Source organism: Corvus moneduloides, chromosome 3, assembly GCF_009650955.1.
Source record: "Corvus moneduloides isolate bCorMon1 chromosome 3, bCorMon1.pri, whole genome shotgun sequence".
Lineage (NCBI taxonomy): Eukaryota > Metazoa > Chordata > Aves > Passeriformes > Corvidae > Corvus > Corvus moneduloides.
The window spans coordinates 54,666,457-54,687,246 of record NC_045478.1 but is presented as its reverse complement, the minus strand read 5'-3'; the positions used below and the strand labels follow the sequence as shown (position 1 = coordinate 54,687,246).

The 20,790-nt window shown below is 40.9% G+C and overlaps 1 protein-coding gene across 2 annotated transcripts in view; it reads right to left on the bottom strand.

Annotated features, from left to right (window-relative positions):
* Positions 1–8,778, bottom strand: part of NKAIN2 (sodium/potassium transporting ATPase interacting 2) — a 533,209-nt gene extending 524,431 nt beyond the window's left edge. Inside the window, exon 1 of one of the 2 annotated variants that reach the window (XR_004238721.1) lies at positions 8,187–8,778. Coding sequence is in view for 1 of the 2 variants with exons in the window: in XM_032101601.1 (XP_031957492.1) it covers positions 8,187–8,240 (54 nt within the window). In the remaining variant the exon portion in view is untranslated. The remainder of the gene's footprint in view (positions 1–8,186) is intronic. The other variant, XM_032101601.1, reaches the window with a different exon arrangement.
* Between the last annotated feature and the right edge of the window lie 12,012 nt (positions 8,779–20,790).

Below are 20,790 nucleotides of genomic sequence, written 5' to 3'. Positions count from 1 at the left end.
CCACACACACACACTGGTGCTCCAAACTGCAATATCAGAAAGCTATTATTTCAAACAGCATAGGAAAATATGAGATTCATTTATGTCAAATAAATGGGATTTTTTACTATTTTCAGCAATCAGTATAATAATCAGCACTTCCTATATACTTTACATCATTACTTTACATCATTGCAGCAGAGAAGCAACTTGTCTATAAAGATTCACCTTAATCCAAGCATCAAATGCAAGATATTTTAAAGGTATCCAGATATATGTAAACATTTAAGTAGGAATCAGCAGATCTCTAAACTGATAAACATTTCTCATAAGTTATGTATGAATTAAAATCAAGTTTTTATTAAAAATGCATAAGTATGATCAGTGGTGAATAGAACCATTAGCTATGCATGTTTACTTTTTAGTGAACACAGAAATCAGTAATTTTTCTTCTAAATGTCATTTCCATCAGAGAGTTATAGAATGATAAAATGCTTAAATGATTCTCAGATGCCATCCAGCTGGTACATGTACAACTGGGGAGAGGACATAAAATAATGAACTGTGAAATGTTTATTTGCCACAGGGGCAAGAAAATGTCATTTCAACTATTGTGCCCATTCTACTTTACAAGTCAGGTAGCACTCAAAAGCCCCTCACTTTCACTCACCGTGATAAAAAAAAAATAAATGAAGACTAATCTGGATGATAATAAACTATCTGATTCTTTTAAGTTATTGAATTTTCAGCACATTCTTTTTGATCGCACATTATTTACAATGCTCCCTGTCTTCTTTACTCCTGTTGGAAGCTACAGAAAATCATCCAAACCCCAAAATGAGAATAAATTGGTTTTATCCATGTGATTGTAGCATCATATTTTAGGGGATCATAAGGGAGTATGCACAAAGGCTGACATTGTTCTAGCAAAAGCAGGCTCCTTAGTTTCTCCTGACAGTCAATGAAGACACAAATACCTTTCCAAAACAGCATTTCTCAATCTGTAGATCACAGTTGCCCTTAAAATCAAAAATTCCTCACTAAAATAACATGAGAAAATGCAAGCGGAAGGAAAATATAATTAATAAGTACTGTGAATTACTAACATCATACAATGGGTCTGTGATTTTTCTTCTCTCTCCCACTCCCAAAAAGCCCACTCTAGTTGAAAAACCACTTTAAGGCACAATTCTAATGGTCAGTTTAGGCCAAGAAACAACATTAGGCACTCTGACCTATTCCCTGATGGACTCCCTTTTCTGACCGCAGGGAAGCCTAGAGAAATTATTCTGATTTAGTTAGATCATTAACACTCTTGTCCTCATCCAAATCTGAAAATACTCACTATTGTTATTCTCCATAGAAATATCACTGAAATTCAGGACCTTAAGTAAAATTCTGTGAAAATTCAAAACTTCTGGCATACCTTTTATAAAACACTATTGGAAACAGCTGTCTCTTTGGGCATTTTACACCTGGGATAATCTTTTGAGCTCAGTGGGACTACGGGACCAAAACCAAAGTTTGGAGTGTATTGGGATACACAAATAGTTCACTGACACTAGCCTCCACAGGAAATACTGACTGAATCTCACCAGTCCCTAAGTCCAGGGGAGCTTCTAAAACTTCATGCTGAATGAAACCGGATGTTGACATCTGTGTCATCAAATGCACCAAAACATTGAGAAGACCCTATTGGATTTAGATTCTTTTCTGTAACAACTCACCAAGTACTAGTTTTCACACCTTATCTGCTGCACTTTGGACTATGTACATTCTCATGGCCTAGCCTGGGACAGTAAAGTCACTACCAACTCAAAATATTATGTTTCTGTTTTGAACCATAGAACCTGTTCCTTTCTGCTAACTACAAAATGAGATACTTCCCTCCATTGACTGCAGACTGACTAGAGAAAACCTTTGGTGTATTTTTTAAAATGCTTACTTAGTGCTTTTTTGTAAAGCAACAGAAAAAAAATGAAAAAAAAAAACCCACAACACCCTACACTCATTGTTCAAGGTGCTAGCTCAAATCTTTTTCAACATGAAATTAATTCCTACTGTCACAAATTTTCCCCATGGCTATACAAGAAGAGTAACTTTGCTAGATATTCTAGGTGCCTATAATCAGGTAGTTTATTCAACTTCTCTCGATCTGTTTAAACCTTTCCTTTCTACCAAATACCAGAGTATTGGAATGTTGAGTCTGCTAACCAAACTCTAAAGGAGTTCAGCTTCAAAAAGCAGTGAATTAAAACTGTTATTCAGCTGGTCTTAAATCTTTTACCCCTGTAACTTAAAACAACATACTTTGCTTTTCTTGAAATGCATGGCAGGTTACTCACAATTATTATACATCCACATGTCTATGAAAAATAATACTGTACCATTCATAGCAAATGTCAAGCCACTAAAATTAAATTATATAACAGTGGACTGTTACTGCTGACATCCATTGTTTGCATTCATCACCCTTTTCGAGCTCAAGTTATATGGAAAAAAAAAGTTTGGTTATGAATTATCGCTATTTTGTCTCAAAAACAGAATAAACAAAAAAGTGTTAATTTTTCTATCAAGGTCTCACAAACTTAAAAACACTGCTACATATTTTCTCATGACAAGAGATGTTAGCTCTCTGAATTCATGATCAAGTTTCTGGTTTATCTATATCCAGCAACACCTCAAAATTTACTCTTTAGTGTTATACAATGCCTCTCAAACACGCATCTGCTGAAAGTCTGCTATTCACAGACTGTTTCCTTTTCATTGCTAGTAGGATCACATGTTCTTGGATACAATGAAACTTCCACTTTCCTATCAAATTTGAAACAAAGCAAGAAGCAGGACTTCAAAGAATGGACAGACACAAGTTGTTGACATAGTCACAATTTCCAAAGCAGCACTTATATATAAGTACTATCCAAAACACAGAAATCAATTCTTTCTATTCTTTGCAGATTAATAAAACTACAGATCCACAGGCTAAGCACAGCAACAACATCACTTTCCATTCCACGTGAAAAGCCCACGTTTTTCATTTCCCTTTTGCTAGCAGAAAATGTAGGAACATGTACATGTCATCAGAATTTTCCATCACAGACGCTTCTCTCCTAAAGCTGCTATAGAAAACCATTGGCAGCAGTGACAATGAAACACAATCAAAACACACACACAAAAAGAAAAACAACTCTTCCCCAAAACCCAGCAATTAAAAGCAAAGACCAAAAATTTCACTACCGCTTTCCTTTAACATAAATGAAAAAAAAAGGACATGCTATGTACACTAGTTATGTAGTCTGGTGTGCTATGGCAAAGTACCTGACACTATGTATGGTGTAAGACCCTATATTAACAAAAATAAGTTCTTTATTGCATAATACTTCAGGATAGCTACTTCTAAGGAGTACCCTCTGTGACTGCCTTTGCTTTGCTCTCAGTGGGACCTGAGCGCTAATCCAGCAAACTTCACTCTCTGAAAGTCCTGAGACAATTCAACCTCTAAACTGTTAAAACATGAGGTTTTCCCCAAGTAAGGATATTCATGGTATTAAACTGTATTAAGCCTTGTAGCTAGGTTTGTGATATAGACTAGAGCCTGTCATGATCACCACTTCTGAAGTGTTTGAACGAGCATAAGAATGTTTGCTATTCATATTTTAATAAGGCAAATTTAAACTTTACAGGACTGATCACTAAGGCAGACTTTTTCTCCAAGTCCCACGCTCTGTCCTCTTTAGTTACAGCTGCCGATTTTCAATAATGCAAAGGAGAATTGGAAGAGTACAAGAAACTCTTCAGTCTTATATCAAGTGTGCAATATAGATGATGGGCATCTCTCATGACATCTCTTGTCATAGAATAAAAATGATAAATACTTCTTCCCATACTAGTTTGTATGTAATTCACTTCCTAGGTTCCACCACTTTACCTGCTGCAGTTCAAATATGTATCTTTATGTCCAACAGGCCATTAAATATGTGTTTATGGACACCAGTATCACAGTTACATATAGAAATTACCTCAGCTGAAACAGTTTTTGAAACAAAGGATTTCTCTTAATTAGCATTATTCATTTGTGGAAGAGTCCAGAGCGAGGACATTCTATACAAACCATTAGCATTTTGATCATTTTTTTTTCAGTAGCCAAAAGATTTGGCCTCTTAGCAAAAGCAACCAAATCTGCATTTTTGTTCTGCTTGGCCAACATGACAGACTTGGACAGTGGCACCAGCCAGAACTGTAACAGGATGAGTTCACAAAGAGTCACCACGAGGTTGTGTATCCGTGTGCTCACGGCCCCAACTGTGAGGTATCAGCAAGGGAAAGGAGAGACTACAAACATCATACACTGAAGTTTGTGAAAGACACCAGTTTTTAGAGATTCAGGGATATGTACATTATAGTACATGCTTCTTTAGAGCATCAGGTTGAGTACCCCAGAATCACTAACTGACCCTTTGGATATATATATGTGGCTTGTTTACAAATTTTGTATAGTTTTTAATACTTGGTTGGAATATCTGAACTGCAGTACAATTTACTTAAGAAAAAAAAAGAAAAGAAAAAGAACAGGCAGAAATGGCAAATTTTTACAGAAATAATTACATAAATGAATTCAGACGAATTTCAGAGAGAAGGGAGTGTAAATGCTGAATTATCTGTTATCTAATTAGCCTTGGGAGTATGGCAATCCTTGTCTGATGGATAGAAACAATTAGGAAATGATTACTGGGGACTTAAAATTTTGTTACGAAATACTGTCCTTTCTCATCACTGCACTTGGAGGAGAGACCTTCTAAGTTCAAAACATGTTGTACTTTTGACTGTTTTGTCATGCTCCAAGTTTTCCCAAGCAGCAACAGTGGGAAGGAAGAAAGTTTCAAACTGGTTTCTGTGGGGCTCTTGAAGACTTCCAGAAAGCACAATAATCTTGGCAGTTTCAACTTTGCTGCTTTTGCTATTAAAAAGGCCAGGCAACAAGATATTAGTGCTACTGATGCAAGCTATTAATAGAAAAGGAGACACCCAAAACCGAAGAGGTTTAAAGGACAAAATGAAATAGCAGAGAATTCTTTTATTGCAAAAAGGATAGTTACCATACAACAAAAACCACCAGAGTCCCTATGCTCGTGGTTCTCTTTAGAAGGGAAAAGAACAAAAGAGACCAAAAGTAGTATCTTAAAAAAATATATACATATATTTTTTTTTGAGATAACAGATTTTGTATACAGAAGGCAAGGCCTTGTTCCCAACATGAGCAAAATTAGCTCTTACTTGCTGCTAATTTTTCTCATTGGCTACAAATGCAGAGGAAAAAGAGCTGTCAAAGGTTGTTTTCCATAGCACAAATGAGAGTGCAAACAGCGTGGTATATGTATGTTAATAAGCAGAGAGGAATGATCAGTATGCCCTTGAGAGCAGAAGCATTCCTTGAGGTTTCTGATAATCTGATGGTATACAGTATGTTGCCTTAACTATGAGCACTTAAAATGCATTCATGAAAATAATTCTGTGCAGGGTCTCTCAAGCTAATGTAGCTCCACTCCTGCACTGGTATTTGAAACAACCACCTTTTTTAACCATTTCCGACATCTACGTCATTTATATACTTACAATATGCAACAGCTTCTCTAATGGACTGCAGTATTCCACAATACTGTTGTGCAGTGCCCACAAAGACCGATTAGTTCACCACACCCTAGCTTTGTAAAGATGGAAGAACATATTTACATTAAAAAAATGAAAGAAACCTTTCTTCTTACCAACTTTTTTCCCCCGAAACAAAAGTATACTTTCTACTCAAATATGACCATTTTAAAACGGAATCCCAGGTACCAGTAACACATAATCTTCACATTGTAAATTTTAGGCTTTTTTTTTAAGGTATGGTTATCAGTGTGGAAACACTTCCCACACCCATCTCCTCAGGCCAGATAACTACTAGATCCTTTGGTTTTGGTTTGCATATGCATTAACATGGCTGTTAATTCTAGAATGAATCTTGACAGCATTTGCTCCTTTACACAGTCTTTACCTAAAAAAGTACTGACAATCGATTAATCACCCATGGGCCCACTGAGGAGAGTTAAATCTCCTTGACTTAAAACTCATAACCTATTCCCATCTGATGGTATATGGCACATGAAGGAATATGACACGTGATTTTAATAAAATGTGTATTTTTTTCCCATTCCATCTCATTTCTCTCATTTAAATGATTATTCCTGCTTTTAACCTATCTAAATGTCATTACATAGGCCAAGTGTGATTCAGAGGTTTGCATTGCTGTTAGCACATCCTTTTCTTGCCCAATAAAAATTTTCAAGTTAGCTTTCAGTTTATGATTCTGTTAAACGTTTCCTTAAGCTACTCCAGAAAATAGCATTTATTTTTAAAATATATATTCATTTGAGCCTCTAGTTTACAACCACTTGTAGAAAGCTTAATGCAGAAAGTAATGCTACAGTTCTGCATAGCTTACCTGCTCATCCACCTGCTGATACGTTCCTACAGGGCATTTCTGTTGATGTTTTTATGAGTTCTGCATTCATTTTTTTGTCACCATGAGTTAGCAAATATGTTTTCCTTCACAGACTTTCAAAACAATAACAATTTAGCATCTTATCACATTCTATAGTCATCATAATCTCCTGGCTGTTAAATGCATTAAAAAAAAAAAAAAAGCTCTGTAAGAGGCACAATTTAAACCATTTTTTGTTCCCTTTGGAGGAAAAAAAAAAAGTAAGCCTCTGAAACTTAAATGGATCCGAAGAACTTCAGTCATTAATTTTATGTTTCCAATATGCTGGAAAAGGCTACATTCCTACCATTCCACACAAGATTCACTACTACTGTTACTACGATTCAAGATTTTTTTTTTTTAGACAATATGCATGAATAAATCATGTCTGAGAAGATACATCCAGTTACAAAGAATTAGATAACTTAGGTGGAGAGCAGCATATACAAATAAAATGTTTTCCAGAATACAAAACAATTAAGGGTTGATGACAACCGATAAAAAGATCACAGGCATTTCAAATTTCTGATCTGCTAGCACATCTTTCTTTCCTACGTACTGTTTTACTGATTTGGTTCCTGAAATCTATTATTTTTCTTCTTCTGTAGTTCTCTTAGTACCTGCCTGCAGGAAAGAAATTGGCAACAATGCTGGTTGCTATTGACTGACTTACACTTTCTCAGCAAAACTATTCAGTAAGAGCTAGAGGGATGGAGTAACATGAAATATTCCCTTTCTGCCATAAGGTTAACTGCTTAACAAAGGTGCTTCCAGCACCTGTTCTGCCAGCACACGAACATTCGATATAATGAGAATAAGAAATGGGGCATATTCCATTGATAGGTCTTTATCTGTGTGTCATTGCATCCAAATCCACAGGAATTCTTACAGCACATATCTGATTTCACAACAATGAAATAATCTACATATACATTACAAGAAGGGACGTAAGTTTCTTAACTTTAACCCCAGTCTCTTTAAAAGTGCCACAACACAATTGCACAGCCTAACCATCTTGCTAAAGCATATTTATTTTTAGGCAGCTTCTTTTGTATTGTATCTCAGCGCCTACTTTTTAAACTCAGTCTAGTTTCGCTGGTAGCTGAGCTTACAAGTGCTGCCACATGTCCCCTCCAAAGGTAAATATAAATATATGGTTGAGTTCTGTAGCAACATAATGATACAGTGTTAACATACACTGGACAGCAAGTCTGAAAGGAAAAAAAAAAAAAGGAAGAAATACATCTGCAGAAGAGCTCAGGCCTGACAACTTCACACAGACACACACCTGTATGGCAAACTGTTTGCAAGCTGCGCATCACCCCTGACACGCGTCTCTGCCTTACATAGGGCCAGTCAAAGGAAACCAGGTACCAACTTGACTCAACGCTTGGGAGAACTCCCCGAGTTTATTAACTCCGCCGTGCGCCCACCGCAGCCTCCCTGGCAGAGCCCCCGCCAAACTACCTGTAACACAGCCCCTCCTTCCCACCCTGCCGCCTCGCGCGGACCCCCATCCCGGCCCCCGCGTCCCCCCCTCGCCCAAAGCACAGCCGCTGCCTTCCCACCCTGCCCCTCCCCGGGCCCCCACTCCGGGCAGCGGGGGAGCCGCCCCGCCGCCCCCTCCTTCCCTCCCTCCCGCCTTCCTTCCCCCCCTCCTCCGCGGGCCGCCCCCGCCGCCACTCACCAGCTGCGCGCCGCACACGGCCACCAGCGTGCACCGGCCGCTGCAATAGCCCATGGCTCCCGGCACCCCGCGCCGCCGTCCCGCGCCGCGCCCACTCAGGCGGCGGGAGAGCACCGCCCGGCTGCCGCCCGGCTCCCGCCTGCCACCGGCGCGCCCCAGCCCGGGACCCGCATGGGGGCGCGCCCGCCGCCCGCCCGCCCGCCCTCAGCCGCGGCCGCAGCGCCCGCCGCTTCGCCGGTCGCGGGCAGCGGGGCTGGCCGCCCCCGCGGAGGGCGGCAGCGCCGGGGGGAGGGCGGCGGCAGGTGCCTGCAGGAGCAGCCGCGCTCTGCCGCGCAGCCCCAGAGGCATCTGGGCTTCAAAGTTTGCCCCCTCAACTCCGCTCGCAAACCATCCGGGCTCGCAGCCGTCTGCGGCGGGGGGAGGCGGGGGGAGGAGGGGAGAAGGGAGGGAGGGACGGACGGACGAGGAGGCGAGGCAGGCGGCGGCGCTGAGCTCGGTTCACGCTCGCAGAGCGGCTTCCCTCCTGCCTACGGCGCGGCACAGCTGCTCCCCCGCCCGCCTTCGTCCTCCTCCTGCCGGTAGGGCTCAGGCAGCCCCAGCTGTGGAACCCCTCTCCCGGGGGCTCCGCCGCGGGAGGGCGCGGAGGGGCGGCGCAGCGGCGGGGGGCGCCTCCGCTTTGTCTGCGCGGGCGCGGCGAGCGCGGCTGCACCTTCCCGGGCGCCTTTGTCTCGGCGGGACACCTCTCCGCGCTCACCCTGCCCGGGGCTCCCCCGCACCGCACGGCGCCCGTCGCAGCCCCGCCGCCGCACCCTGACAGAGGGACTGTGCCTGTGCGGCAGCGGGACACGGCCCGGCCTGCGGTCACGGCAGGGGAAGGGAGGGGAGCGGGGCCCGGCCGCGGGCGCGGAGCGGAGCCGGCGCGACCGCAGCCCCGCGGTGGTGCGCGCTGCTGCCGCCTGGCGGGCCGCGGGCGGCGGTGCAGGGGAAGCCGCCCCAGGCGCGCTGCCTCCGCTGCTGCCGGCACCGGGGAGAGCTCCCCGGGACCGCCGGGGACACGACGGCCGCCACCTGTCCACTGCCCCGCTGTCCCTCCCACCCTGAGCAGAGGTCACAGGCGGAGGCAGATCAGAAGGGTCTGACCCGGAAGACTGGGAGGGATCCGAGGCAGAGGCTGGGAGCTGGAGGGTGAGTGCAGGAAAAGAATATTAATTGGTTTCAGGGAACTGGTTCTGCCCACCATTATGATGAGGAACGTTTGCACTTAGTGACTTGATCCGGCCTTCCTCTGCTGTTAAAAGCATTCAGAATACATCAAGTTGATGGGAAATTATGTGTCAGGATCTGGTGTGTCAGTCAGCCTCCAAAGGTTGTTAATTGCTGTGTCATCAGCAACCACCTTGACATTGCATTTGGACCAGGTCACTCTTACTGAGCTGCCCATTAACAGAGGTAGTTTTATCAGTGACATCAACAGTTACGAACTGGAGGAATGTCGCTGGGTTTCCTGAGCACATGGGGATATTTGTTTTCAGCACAAAGATCCTGTAAAACTGAAAGCTCTCTGGAAGCTTAGAACCCCATGTAGTTTGCTCTCACTTTATAAGCAAGTTTGTCAAAATAGTTGGCAAACTGTCAAATGATCAGTTATGACTCCTAAAATTCCTATAATGTAATGAGCACTCCACAGGGAAGCAAAACACACACAAAGATGACAGTGTTTGTCCTCTGCTCCATAAGTACATTCTTCTAATTTTCAGCCTCTGTGCTGTCAGAAACAGCATGGACCAGTCAAATCACTGGTCACGAGGAACACCAAACACAGTGAACATGCTCACTTCAGGATTTAAGGAGGCAACTACTAGGGATAGCTATACCTGAGAATAAACAAAAGCTGTGGGACAGCTCAGCTCAGCTGTCAGAAAGCAGAGATGTCCAGCAAGTGGCACAGAATAGTTCTGAACTCAAACAGTCTTTCTTGACCTCTTCAGCATATCATGCTTACATTTATAGGATCACAGAATGGGTAGAGTTGCAAGGGACTACAGTGGGTCATCTGGTCCAACCTCCCTGCTCAAGCAGGGTCATCCTATAGCACATGGCAGTGGCAAGAACAGTGTAGCTCATTATCTGAGACTGGGAGCTGAGAAGCTAACAGAAAGGGCAACTTGTACTCATGTAGACTCTTGAGAAGAAGCAAACAGTAGTTCTCTCCCTGTGCCCTTAACTGATCTGGTTGTTCATTACAGTGGGAGGTTTCTTAAGGAAAATGTGGGCAGTAGTGACAGAGTCCAAAATGACAATCTTCATGGACTCCAACAGCTTCCCAAAATTCCCTGATCCCTTTTCTTTTCAACACCTTCTCCTATAGCTTCTCATTGTAGTAAGAATTTCAACTTCTTTGCCTTCTAAGTACCTTTAAAATAAATATGTCTATTTCTGTCACTGTTATCCAGTTCCACCTGTTCTGTGACTTATCTGTCCATGCAAACTTCCTTTCTCCATGCCACTTTTATCTGTTTAATCTCTTTTATCAAGAGGACTCAAAGCGAGCCACAGGATTGAGCTCTCATTGGGTCAAATGCTCAGGGTCTTCTTGAGTCCAGTCTAAGCCTGTCCTTGGGGCCCTGCAGCTTTAGCATGCAGCAAAATCAGCTGTGTACACACAGAAATACTGGTTTTTAGGTTCCCAGTTAGACTTAACAAAAGACCTGTTATGTGTGCTCAGTGAGTAATTTCCAAACGTTCATAACTTTGTCAAAACAAAACCAATTTTCTTCAAAGGCAGGCTGTGCAGTGCTCTTCACTGAAGGTTATTCCATGCAAAACATTAACTTGTGGGTTACAGTGGTTTCACCAGTTGGTTTGTAATCAAAAAGGCAAAAAAAACACCCCAAAACAACAACAACAACAAAAACCAACTCAGATAAAAATAGGTTTCCCCGTTTTCCTTCACTCTTCTCATAATCAAGTGTAATTTTATTCCTATATCTATAACTCATTTCTGGGAAGAGATCAGTTCCAAAATCTGTGACTGTCACTAATGACTGGAAACAGGAGGCTACAGGTTCATTATACAGTTCCAGTTATAGGAGCTCGTTGCTGGTGCCTATACACCCAGGATGTCTGCTCTTTGGAGACGAGAGGGGAACACGCCTTTCAGCAGCATAATGGTGAAAGTCTGTGTCTCCTAGAGTGCCTTCCCTGTGATTTGACAGAACTTATTAATTGGTTTTTAGCCTGACTCTAGCCTGCTCCTTCCCTGGGCCTGGGGGAGCACCTGGGGAAAAGGGAAGCCCAAGGAGGGCTGCAGCTGCCAGCCTGCTGCATCAAACCTGCAGCCACGGGGGAGAACAAGGACTTGCAAGAACAAGCTGCAGGCCAAACAGACCAGCAGGAAGGGCCACGAGCGGCTTATGGTCTGTAGCTTCTGTATCCCTTTCCCTTAATAAAACTTTTATGTGAAATCCGTTAAGCCAGCACAGTGTGGGCTCAGAGGTGCGTCATCCCAAGCATTCCAGCCATGTAGGAGCTTGCTGCCACCAGCACCATCTCCCCGGGCTGTCCCAGGTGCCAGTAAATCAGTGTGGGCTCCTACCTACTGCTTTCCATTCTCGTATCAAACTAGTCTGAAAATGCTTTGTAATTAATAATGTTGTCATCAATAGTAAAGGGAAAATATTGTTTCAATTTAACCAACACCTCATTAACAGAGCAGACCTTACTGTGTGATGTGCATGTACATTATCTGCAGAAAAAATCAATTGGGGGGGGAAAAGAAGTGATTAAAATATAGTACAAAATTATTACAGGCTTAAGCACACTGCAATAAAAATTCTATTCAAACCTCTAAGACTGTGGCAGTATTAAATGATTTTTTTGAACATCATCTCTACCATGAAGATTGAGTGTCAGGTACTTTTTTTTACCTCCTGCAGGATTTCAAGACTTGATTGCCCAAATGACAGTTTACTTATTTTACTGTCACATACTTTTGTGAAATGCCATAACAAGTTGATTACAGGTTTCACATTTTGCATAGTGACAAAATCATCTGTCGTATAATAGTCTGATGCCTGAAAACCATTTAACTAAGAAGAAGTTTCTACTGAAAATAATGATATTTGAAACATTAAGTGGATTTAAATGTGTACATTTTCTAAGTAAGTCTTTGTTTTAACTGAATGAGAGGAGCAGTGTTATCCCTTTCAGGCATGAATTTAAGACTTGTAAAAGTCACCAGACAACAACTAGCCAGAGGGTGAGATAAGTTAGGAGGGGCATCATTTCATGAATGAAATGAAAAACAGAAATGGGAAGCCTAGTGATACATCATGGCTGCTACAAAGATGAAAAAGTCCTTCGCTCCTATTTGCAAAACCCATTGTTTTTACCAACCTGCACTGGAGACCTTAGGCCATGTCATGCACTCTGGCTACTGGAAACCAAGTCTCCCTTTCCCCTAAGCACAGAAGTACTGGGTCACTGGAACTGCTGTGAAGAAAAGAATAAGATTTTACTTTCTTATTCAATAATATCCATACCTTAGATGAGATGTAAGTAATAACAGTAATAAGGATAACCCATTCATTTAATGTATTCAGTTTCTTGACTGATTCTAAGTGACTAGATTTTGGAAATAATATGATGTGTCATTTCTACTTAGCAACATGAACCGGTAAGGGAATATTCTGGGCATTTCATTACTGGTAATGAGTGGATGAAGTAATGGTAGTAGCAATCTCACTTCTTGTGTGCGAGCAAAGGACAAGCCAGTTTTCAAAATGTGAAGGGGATAGGATGGAGAAGCTTAGCAAGCTGTTAGATTGAAGAAGAGAATGATGTGTCCCTGGCACTCTGTCATATACTGACTTTGTAGACTGTGCAGCCATCACATAACCTGCCATTACGAATGCTAGTAAAAATCATAGTGAATTACACATGAGGATGAATGCTGAACCTATCTTGAGAGGTGCTGCACCCAGGTGCTCAGCTGACCTCCTGCCGTGGGCTGCAGCACAGGATATGACCAGAGATCAGCAGAGTAGTGTCCAAGGGTCTCCAGCCTTCCTGGGCCACCAGCTGCAGCACACCACAAGCAGCAAAAAGCCTGCACTGGGCAGATCAGTGGCAGCTAAGTCCTGTCACTGCATCCTTGCTGCTGAGTTTGTTTTCCACCCAGGCTGGGGAGACATTAAGGATGCAAGAGCTTTGGCATTTTTTGGACTGTTCCACCTTCTGTGGGAGAATGGGAAAAATAGGAATCTGAGGAAAGGAGGAATTCCTTGACATGTTGTCTTGCTTCACAAAGGAGCATGGATAACAAAATTGTCAACCAGAAGGCTTATCATTGCTCTCTGTGGACACAGTTTGTACAATGTTTTTTTTAACTAACACTGTAATTTTCTGTGCTCTTATTAGTTTTTCTGGGGGAAAAAAAAGAGTCTAATAATGCTATCACTAGTTTATTTTTAGTCAATGTTTTCTCACTTGTGGACATTAAAGCATTGTATAGGTAATTTAATATTATTGATCCTACATTTCAGTAGATCTGAGTACAGACATTTGAAACACTTCATGTGTTAGATACTTTTGACATCCTCACAGTAGATTTTTCTTATCTGTCTCCTATAAACTCGTGTAACCTTTAACAAGTCGATTAAACATTCTGCTTCTTATATGCCTCATCTGGAAAATAAATGTGTTCTCATTTTGCCTAGGGCAAGGTAACACAAGGGAGAAATCATTTTCGTAGCATTGGAATTTCTTCTCACATTTAAATTGGCCAATGAGGAGGTCAAATTATTCTTTGTGACTATTGTTTTTTCTACTTGCTTCCTTGTCATGAAATCATGGATGCATATCCATTAACTTTATATTTTTAAGCATTCTGCTATTAATATTCTCAAAAGTTGCCTTGTCCTTAAGCCAGTGTCAAATCTAATCTTCATTTATCAAGCTGGTATTGAATGTAATCTATTTAACAAATTATTTTAACACATTTTAATTCTAAAATAAACAAGCTCTGTTTTCAGCAAATATTTTGATTGCCAGTGAATCTAAAATCCTGACATTTGACAAACAGAAGGATGCTTTCTTCTGAGGCTGAGGCAGAAGTGTGACTATGGTCTTTGAAATGGAGAAAAATTGGGGAGAGCGATTAAAAAAATGGCTTGTATTCAAGGCGGAGATTTGATAGGCAAACGGAAGAAGTAGAATGAACCGTCGTACTGCCAGTGTCCAAAGATCTGAGCAGCTGGAAGAGCTCTGGTAGCGCTCAGCCGCAGCTGAACCTTGATGCTCTTTGTAAACTAAGACCCGTCAAAAGAGGGCACTGCGTTCATGCGCAGACACGGCACCCGACGCCGGCCGCTCTTGCGGATGCTTATGGATGCGCAGATTCCCAGCCCGCAGCGCTCCCGCCTGCCCTGCTTTGCCCTGCCCTGCCCTGCCCGCCACGCCGGCACCGCCCCTCTCCGGCCGCCGCGGGACGGAAGAAGCCGGCGTGGATACCAAGCTACAGGAGGCAGCTGTGCCTCACGCGGTCTCGCTTTGCCACGCAGGGAATTAATGGACTTCATGAAGAGTGAACCGTAGGAAGGAAAAGGCGTGCAGCAGGTCTAATGATCTCTTCTGGACTCTGATCTTGGAAAACCCTACTGTGGCCTTGTAAATCATTCAACAGATCAGAGAGAAGAATAACCCAAGTTATGTTTCTAATAACCCAAGTTATGTTTCCTTATAATATTTTAATGGCTTTCTAAGCGAAATGGAGTCCCTTTGTTTACCCAGGCTAGCCTTCTGCAACAGGTGATAGGTCTTCCCTGGGCTGATTTCTGACTGAACTAAACTTGGGAAATACTGTTCCAGACATTATTTAGAATTTTCAAAAGCAAGGGATCCACAAATCATTCTGTAATTAATCCTAGAGATCCAGTAGAAGAAATAATATTAAACATTTACATTTTATTTCTAGTCTAAACCTTATTTTTAAAGAGCTGCTTCTTGCTCAGCCTCCAACAGCAACACTGAAAAGTTCCCTTTAGAACTCAAAAAGGTTGTTTTCTTCCCTCTATAAACTTGTCTTGACTGTTGCCATTTCAATATATAATCCTCCTTCTGATAAGGTAAAGACTTTGGTCTCCCTGTGCGTTACACTACCAGGTAGATTTTTCAATCCTTCAATCACTTTCACAGATTTTTTTTTTTTTTTAATCCTCCCTTGCAGTTCAATGTTTTCTAGAAATTTGGGCTGTGAAAGTGAGCACAATATATTATTAAGGAATGTGGCATTTTCAAATGCAAAAAGCCTCATATCAGATTTGCTTACATCATCCTCATGAAATGTCCTGTCCATCTTGTTCATTTCCCATGACCTCTAGAGCTCCTTCTCTAGTTCTGTTTCCTGAGATAGGCTCCTCCATGGATTCCCTCTGAATTGCCTTATCTTTTCCTGACTATGGGACTTTGCATTCTGTCCTGCTCAGATAAATCTTTCTTTATGTTCAGCTGGCCAAATTACCCAAGTTCCATAGAACAACCAGTCCTCTTGACAACATGCCACTGAAACTATTTTTTCATCTTCAAACTATATTATAGGAATTTCTTTTGTTTTTCCTTTTATGTAGAAATATTTTAAATGGTAGATAGTACAAGGTGCTATTGATATACTCAGAGGTTGTTTTCCATTTAAAGTTCTAATTTGAGATGTTTCATTGGCTACCTTTTTTACTAACTTAATATGCTCTATGTTGACTTTTCATCCTTCTAGTTTTCCTAATTAAATGGTCATCAAAATGAGCTCAAAAAGCCTGAACTTTTTGAATGAACATGGCTACTATCATCATTCAAACTTGTAATCTTGTCAATAAAAGCCGTCAAGTTAGCTTGATAAGATCCATTTTCCATAAACTCATGTTGATCAGCATTAATTATCCTCCTTTAATTCTTTATTAAGTGAGTTTTATATCAACTGTGTCATCATTTTGCTTCAGTTCAATGTTAGACTGACAGGTATATAATTGTCCAGGTCATCTCATTTAAAATATTGCCTTTTAAAATATTGGCAAAACATTGGCTTTCCTCCTTTTCACTAGGGCTTTTCTGGTGCTCCAATCCTTATTGAGAATCAACATTAATGGTCCAGACTATTTCTTTACCAAATTTTTCTAAAAATTCTCCATGAAAATTACCTGGATCTTTTTATTTGGAAATGTGTCCTGTTATTAACTGCTTTTTAATTCTCTGGAGTGACCACTGGAATGGAAAGTACTTCAGCCTTACCTTATGATAAAATTTCTACTTTCTCCTCTCCTAAACAGAGAATGAGGCTATGCACTGAGCACACATGGTTTGTCTGCATTATTATTCTTTATTCTGCATTTTGCATCTGCTAGTGCAAAACCGATATTGTTCTTCACTTTTATTTGCTTTTAATATCCTTTTAAAAAGCCCAAATAATATCTCTTCTTATTGACCTTAGCAGCCATGGCAGGTCTTATTGCCTTTTCAATTTTGTAATTGATTAATCTTGATTTACTTGAATCTGGTGAGGTCTATTATTAAATGATTGTGTATTTTACTTTTGTTTCCTTTATCTATTTTCTCTGGTTCCTACTTCAATATATGCTCATTATGTTGTGATACTATTTCCCCCCCTTCCATTTAATTTGGTTCTTAATTACTATCAACTCACTGAAATCAACCCATTGAAAACAATACAGGATCAGTGCTGACTGAGCTTTGTTTTCTGTGCAAACAGCAAATCTAAGAATTTGTATTAATGTAACCATTATTTTTCCCAGTAATATGTTAGAAATTTTTACCTATAACTTTGAGATTCTAGAAGAATGTTAACATTGGCAGTAGAATTTCTTCAGCATATGTCACTCAGGCTGAAGTCCCTCTGATTACACAGCCATTTAGTCCTCCTACAGTATAGACAGATACTCACCTGAGCCCAGGGCTTCCTTCTGTGATATGGTAACTTGCAGTCATTCCCAGCTGCTACTTTGTACTTTGCCAGTTAAATACCCACCCCAAAACTTCTAATATTTGTCACTTCTACACTGTCAGCACTTGGAAAGAGCCATTTTTGACATGAAGTGTCTTTTTGCACTCTTTCTCCCAACTTCCTCTTTCCTAAATAGATTACAGCCAGTGATTTCAGTATTCCAGTCATGCAGATCACCCAATCAAGTCTCAGTAATGCCAACGAGGACAAATTCATGCTCATAAATGAGCCATTCCAGCTCTTGTTTACTAAAAAGGCTCCTAGCCTTGCCATATAGGCAATTAAAGATTTTTTTTTCTTCCTCATATCCTTTGGATTTTTGATTAATTTTGCTCTGTCTTCATTTTTTGCTAAATTTGACGGTTCTCTTCTCCTCATCTCTCCATCATCCCCTCTTGTTATTAGTTTGTCATCTTCAGACATTTGTGAAAGGACTCTGGTGCCTTGCTGCCCGGTAGAATGTGCAGGGGAAGCCCCCAATGCAATGCATGTCAAGAGGCAGAAAGTGAATTTACAACAGCAAGTGCAGAGTGCTGCCAAAGATAGGCAGCATGAATTTCTCCAGAATCAGGCATCTTCTTATGCCATGATTCACATTCAATTACAAGGCTTCGGGTATAATTTCCCATTTTGTTTCTACTAGTAGTAAGATCAGTGAAAAAAGTTCCTGTTTTTCCCTCTCACTAAGGCATCCGCCATGATGGACCACCTTCTGAGAGATACTGTACAACTCTGCATGGAATTAGGCTGTAAATCAGAGCTGTGAGGAGATTCAGGTTTCCAAAAGCCCTCCTCTGTGCAGGCTGGGGTGTTGGGGAAATCTGCTGGACAGCAAGCTTGCAGGTGGGAGTTGGGTCCCTGGTAGTCCTTGCCCCAGCCCTGCTGTGGCACGGTTGGCTGCTGAAAGTTCCCTGGTCAGAGACACAGATGCAGGAGAAATACCTTTACTTCTCCACACAGGACCCTTCTGTGCTGGGGGAAAGCAGGGGTGACCATCTGAATTTTCAGGTCCATCTGGCTCGTAGGCAGAAATCCTCAGCACTGTTGATGGGGAAGACAGGCAAAGAGGTCTCTCTCATGCTCCTCTCTTGTGCCTGGAAAGCTGTGACAAGGAGCACAGGAACAGCTTCCAGCTCTGGGATTAACACAACTCACAAAGAGTAGGGAAAGGACTTTAATGGATAAAGTTTTGCTGACTGGCTTAAAACATTTATCAAATGGAAGTGTCACATTTTGTGTCTCAGCATTCAGATAACAGCAAACTAGTTTATATTTACTTGAAGATGACCCTTTCCATTTATTTTTCATGAATGGTGATTTTCTTCAACTATACAGCTGATACAGAGATTTGAGATAGATGTAATATGTGGAGATGATAGTGCAAGATGTTATTGTGCTAAAAAGAGATACATGTTGGAAAATTATTAACCTTTCAGACCACTGAATGTATGTTAGTTAAGTTGTAATAATAACTCCCAAACAGTTTTAGATTAGTTTGGGGGGTTTTATTTTTTTTTTTTTTTTCCGTGGGGTTGAGTTTCTTTTTCAGATTTATTTTCTTTTTCTGCCAAAGTGAAATAAAGGAAGTTTAGGTCAAACACCTCCTCAGGACAAGAATTACATCTTTTGGTGCAAGAAGCTGTAACAAACTTATCATTACATCATAAAATTGTGAAATAAACTTCTTCCCTGCTATCACCCAACTATCAGAGACCTAGTTAAGGTTTGTGAAGCTAGTTTAAGCTTTGGTTTTAATTATTTTTTTTTTTTTTTCTTTTTAGTAACAGGCTCCTGAAGTGTCCACCAATCTGATTATTTAGAAGTAATATTATCTGATTATTACTAGAAATTTAGGATTTATTTTGTTCTCTCACACACATTTCATTAGCTTCTCCTTCTTTAAACCTTTATTTAAAATTAATCTCTGATATATTTTTTCCAGCATGAAATACAGGTTTCACATACCACTGAGACATATGTAAGCTTAACAAGCAACTACCTGAACAGTGTAGCCTGCAACTACCAATTCCAATTCTTTTTATGAAATACTTTTTCTTCCCTAAGCTGTGCTTTAAATATAAATTGAATTCTTCAGGAGAGAGATTGGGCCTTTAACTGTATCACAAAATGTTTAATACATTTGGGCATTTAAGAAATGACATTAAATAGGCTAGGCCATTAAAGAACTGTGTTCTTTAAGCTCCTATTTTGTGTATCATGTTAAGATTTATTGCAGAATTTTTCAGTTGCTCTTAAACTCATTGAGTATTTCAAAGGGATTTAATTTCGGTTTTTTCTTTAGCCATGGCAGATGTCAGCTCTCTCAGTTTTCTTGCCATTAATGCTTTTACAAATTTTTCATGTTCTGCCTTGAGGTTAGATTTGAATAAGAAGGGTTTATCAATTCCTGCAGCCACCAGATCCGGGGTTTTATTGTTGTTGTTCCTATACTTTTCCCTATGTTTTTTATCTTTTTATTTAAGATTTGTTTTTGCTTCCTTCTCCATGTGTCTTTTCCTGATGGTCCGGAGCGTTTCTTTACCTTCGTCTCTGGGCAAAACCTCCCTATTTTATTTGCACTGTGGATGCAAAACACTCATCTCTATTTCTGTGTTTAGGAAAATATATGCGTTTTGTTTCTTGTTTGGTATTGAAGTTCACGTGGTACATTTCAATACATGCCCTCACCTAACAATACATATGTATCTCCCACGTGTTTCCTATCCATCCCTCCAGACAGCTATTGAGTATTACTAACCCATTCACCTGTTCTAGAAGCACACAAAGGTAGACTAACTTTGGCTTGAAGACTTCTGAGAAAATACTAATTTTGCTAGCATTTTCCTACAGTTCTTTGGAAACAATGCAAAAGCTTTTTTCATTTTCACTGACCCTGAAGAAATGGAGCAGCAGATGATAGTGAAGAAGATGGTAAACAATGTAAAAGACTTTATTTCTGAGGGTAAGAGTTCAGTACCGTTTCTGCCATTATATTCAGTAAAAGGCCAAAATAAATCTCCCCTTCAGTCTATTTCTCAGGATTATTTTGCCTAAGAAGGTTTAACCAGCCTGGAGTAATCTTTTAGTACATGTTAGGAAGATTTCACATAAATAAATCATCCATAGTAAAACTGTAGTCTCCAATCACATTTTATTGCTGTTCCTCTTTGTTCTTTCTTCAGCACGTTTTCTTTGGTTGTTTTACTGCCTGACACTGTTCCTTGCTTACACATTGACTCACTTTCTCTTTGGCCTCACTGCCTGTAGGTCTTGCTTCCGTGACCAAGCTTTCTTTGCTTCACTGAAGTTCTTTCTTCACTTGCGAAAATCCCTTCCATATCCCAAGCTTTCTTAAGAACTCTGAGGTTCATTTGCAGATAATTCCAGTAGGAAACTCTCAAACTGATTTTTTTTGGCTAGTCTTGGGGCTTTCTTTCCCACTTATTGTTTTTCTTTACTCTCAAAACATTAGTCACAGTAGTCTGATTTTGTCTTGAACAGCACTGGGGGGAAAAATCACATAAGCTGTACATTCAACATCTGTCTACAGGGTAAAAGAAAGGAAGACTCAGAGATACTGGATACTCTTCCCAC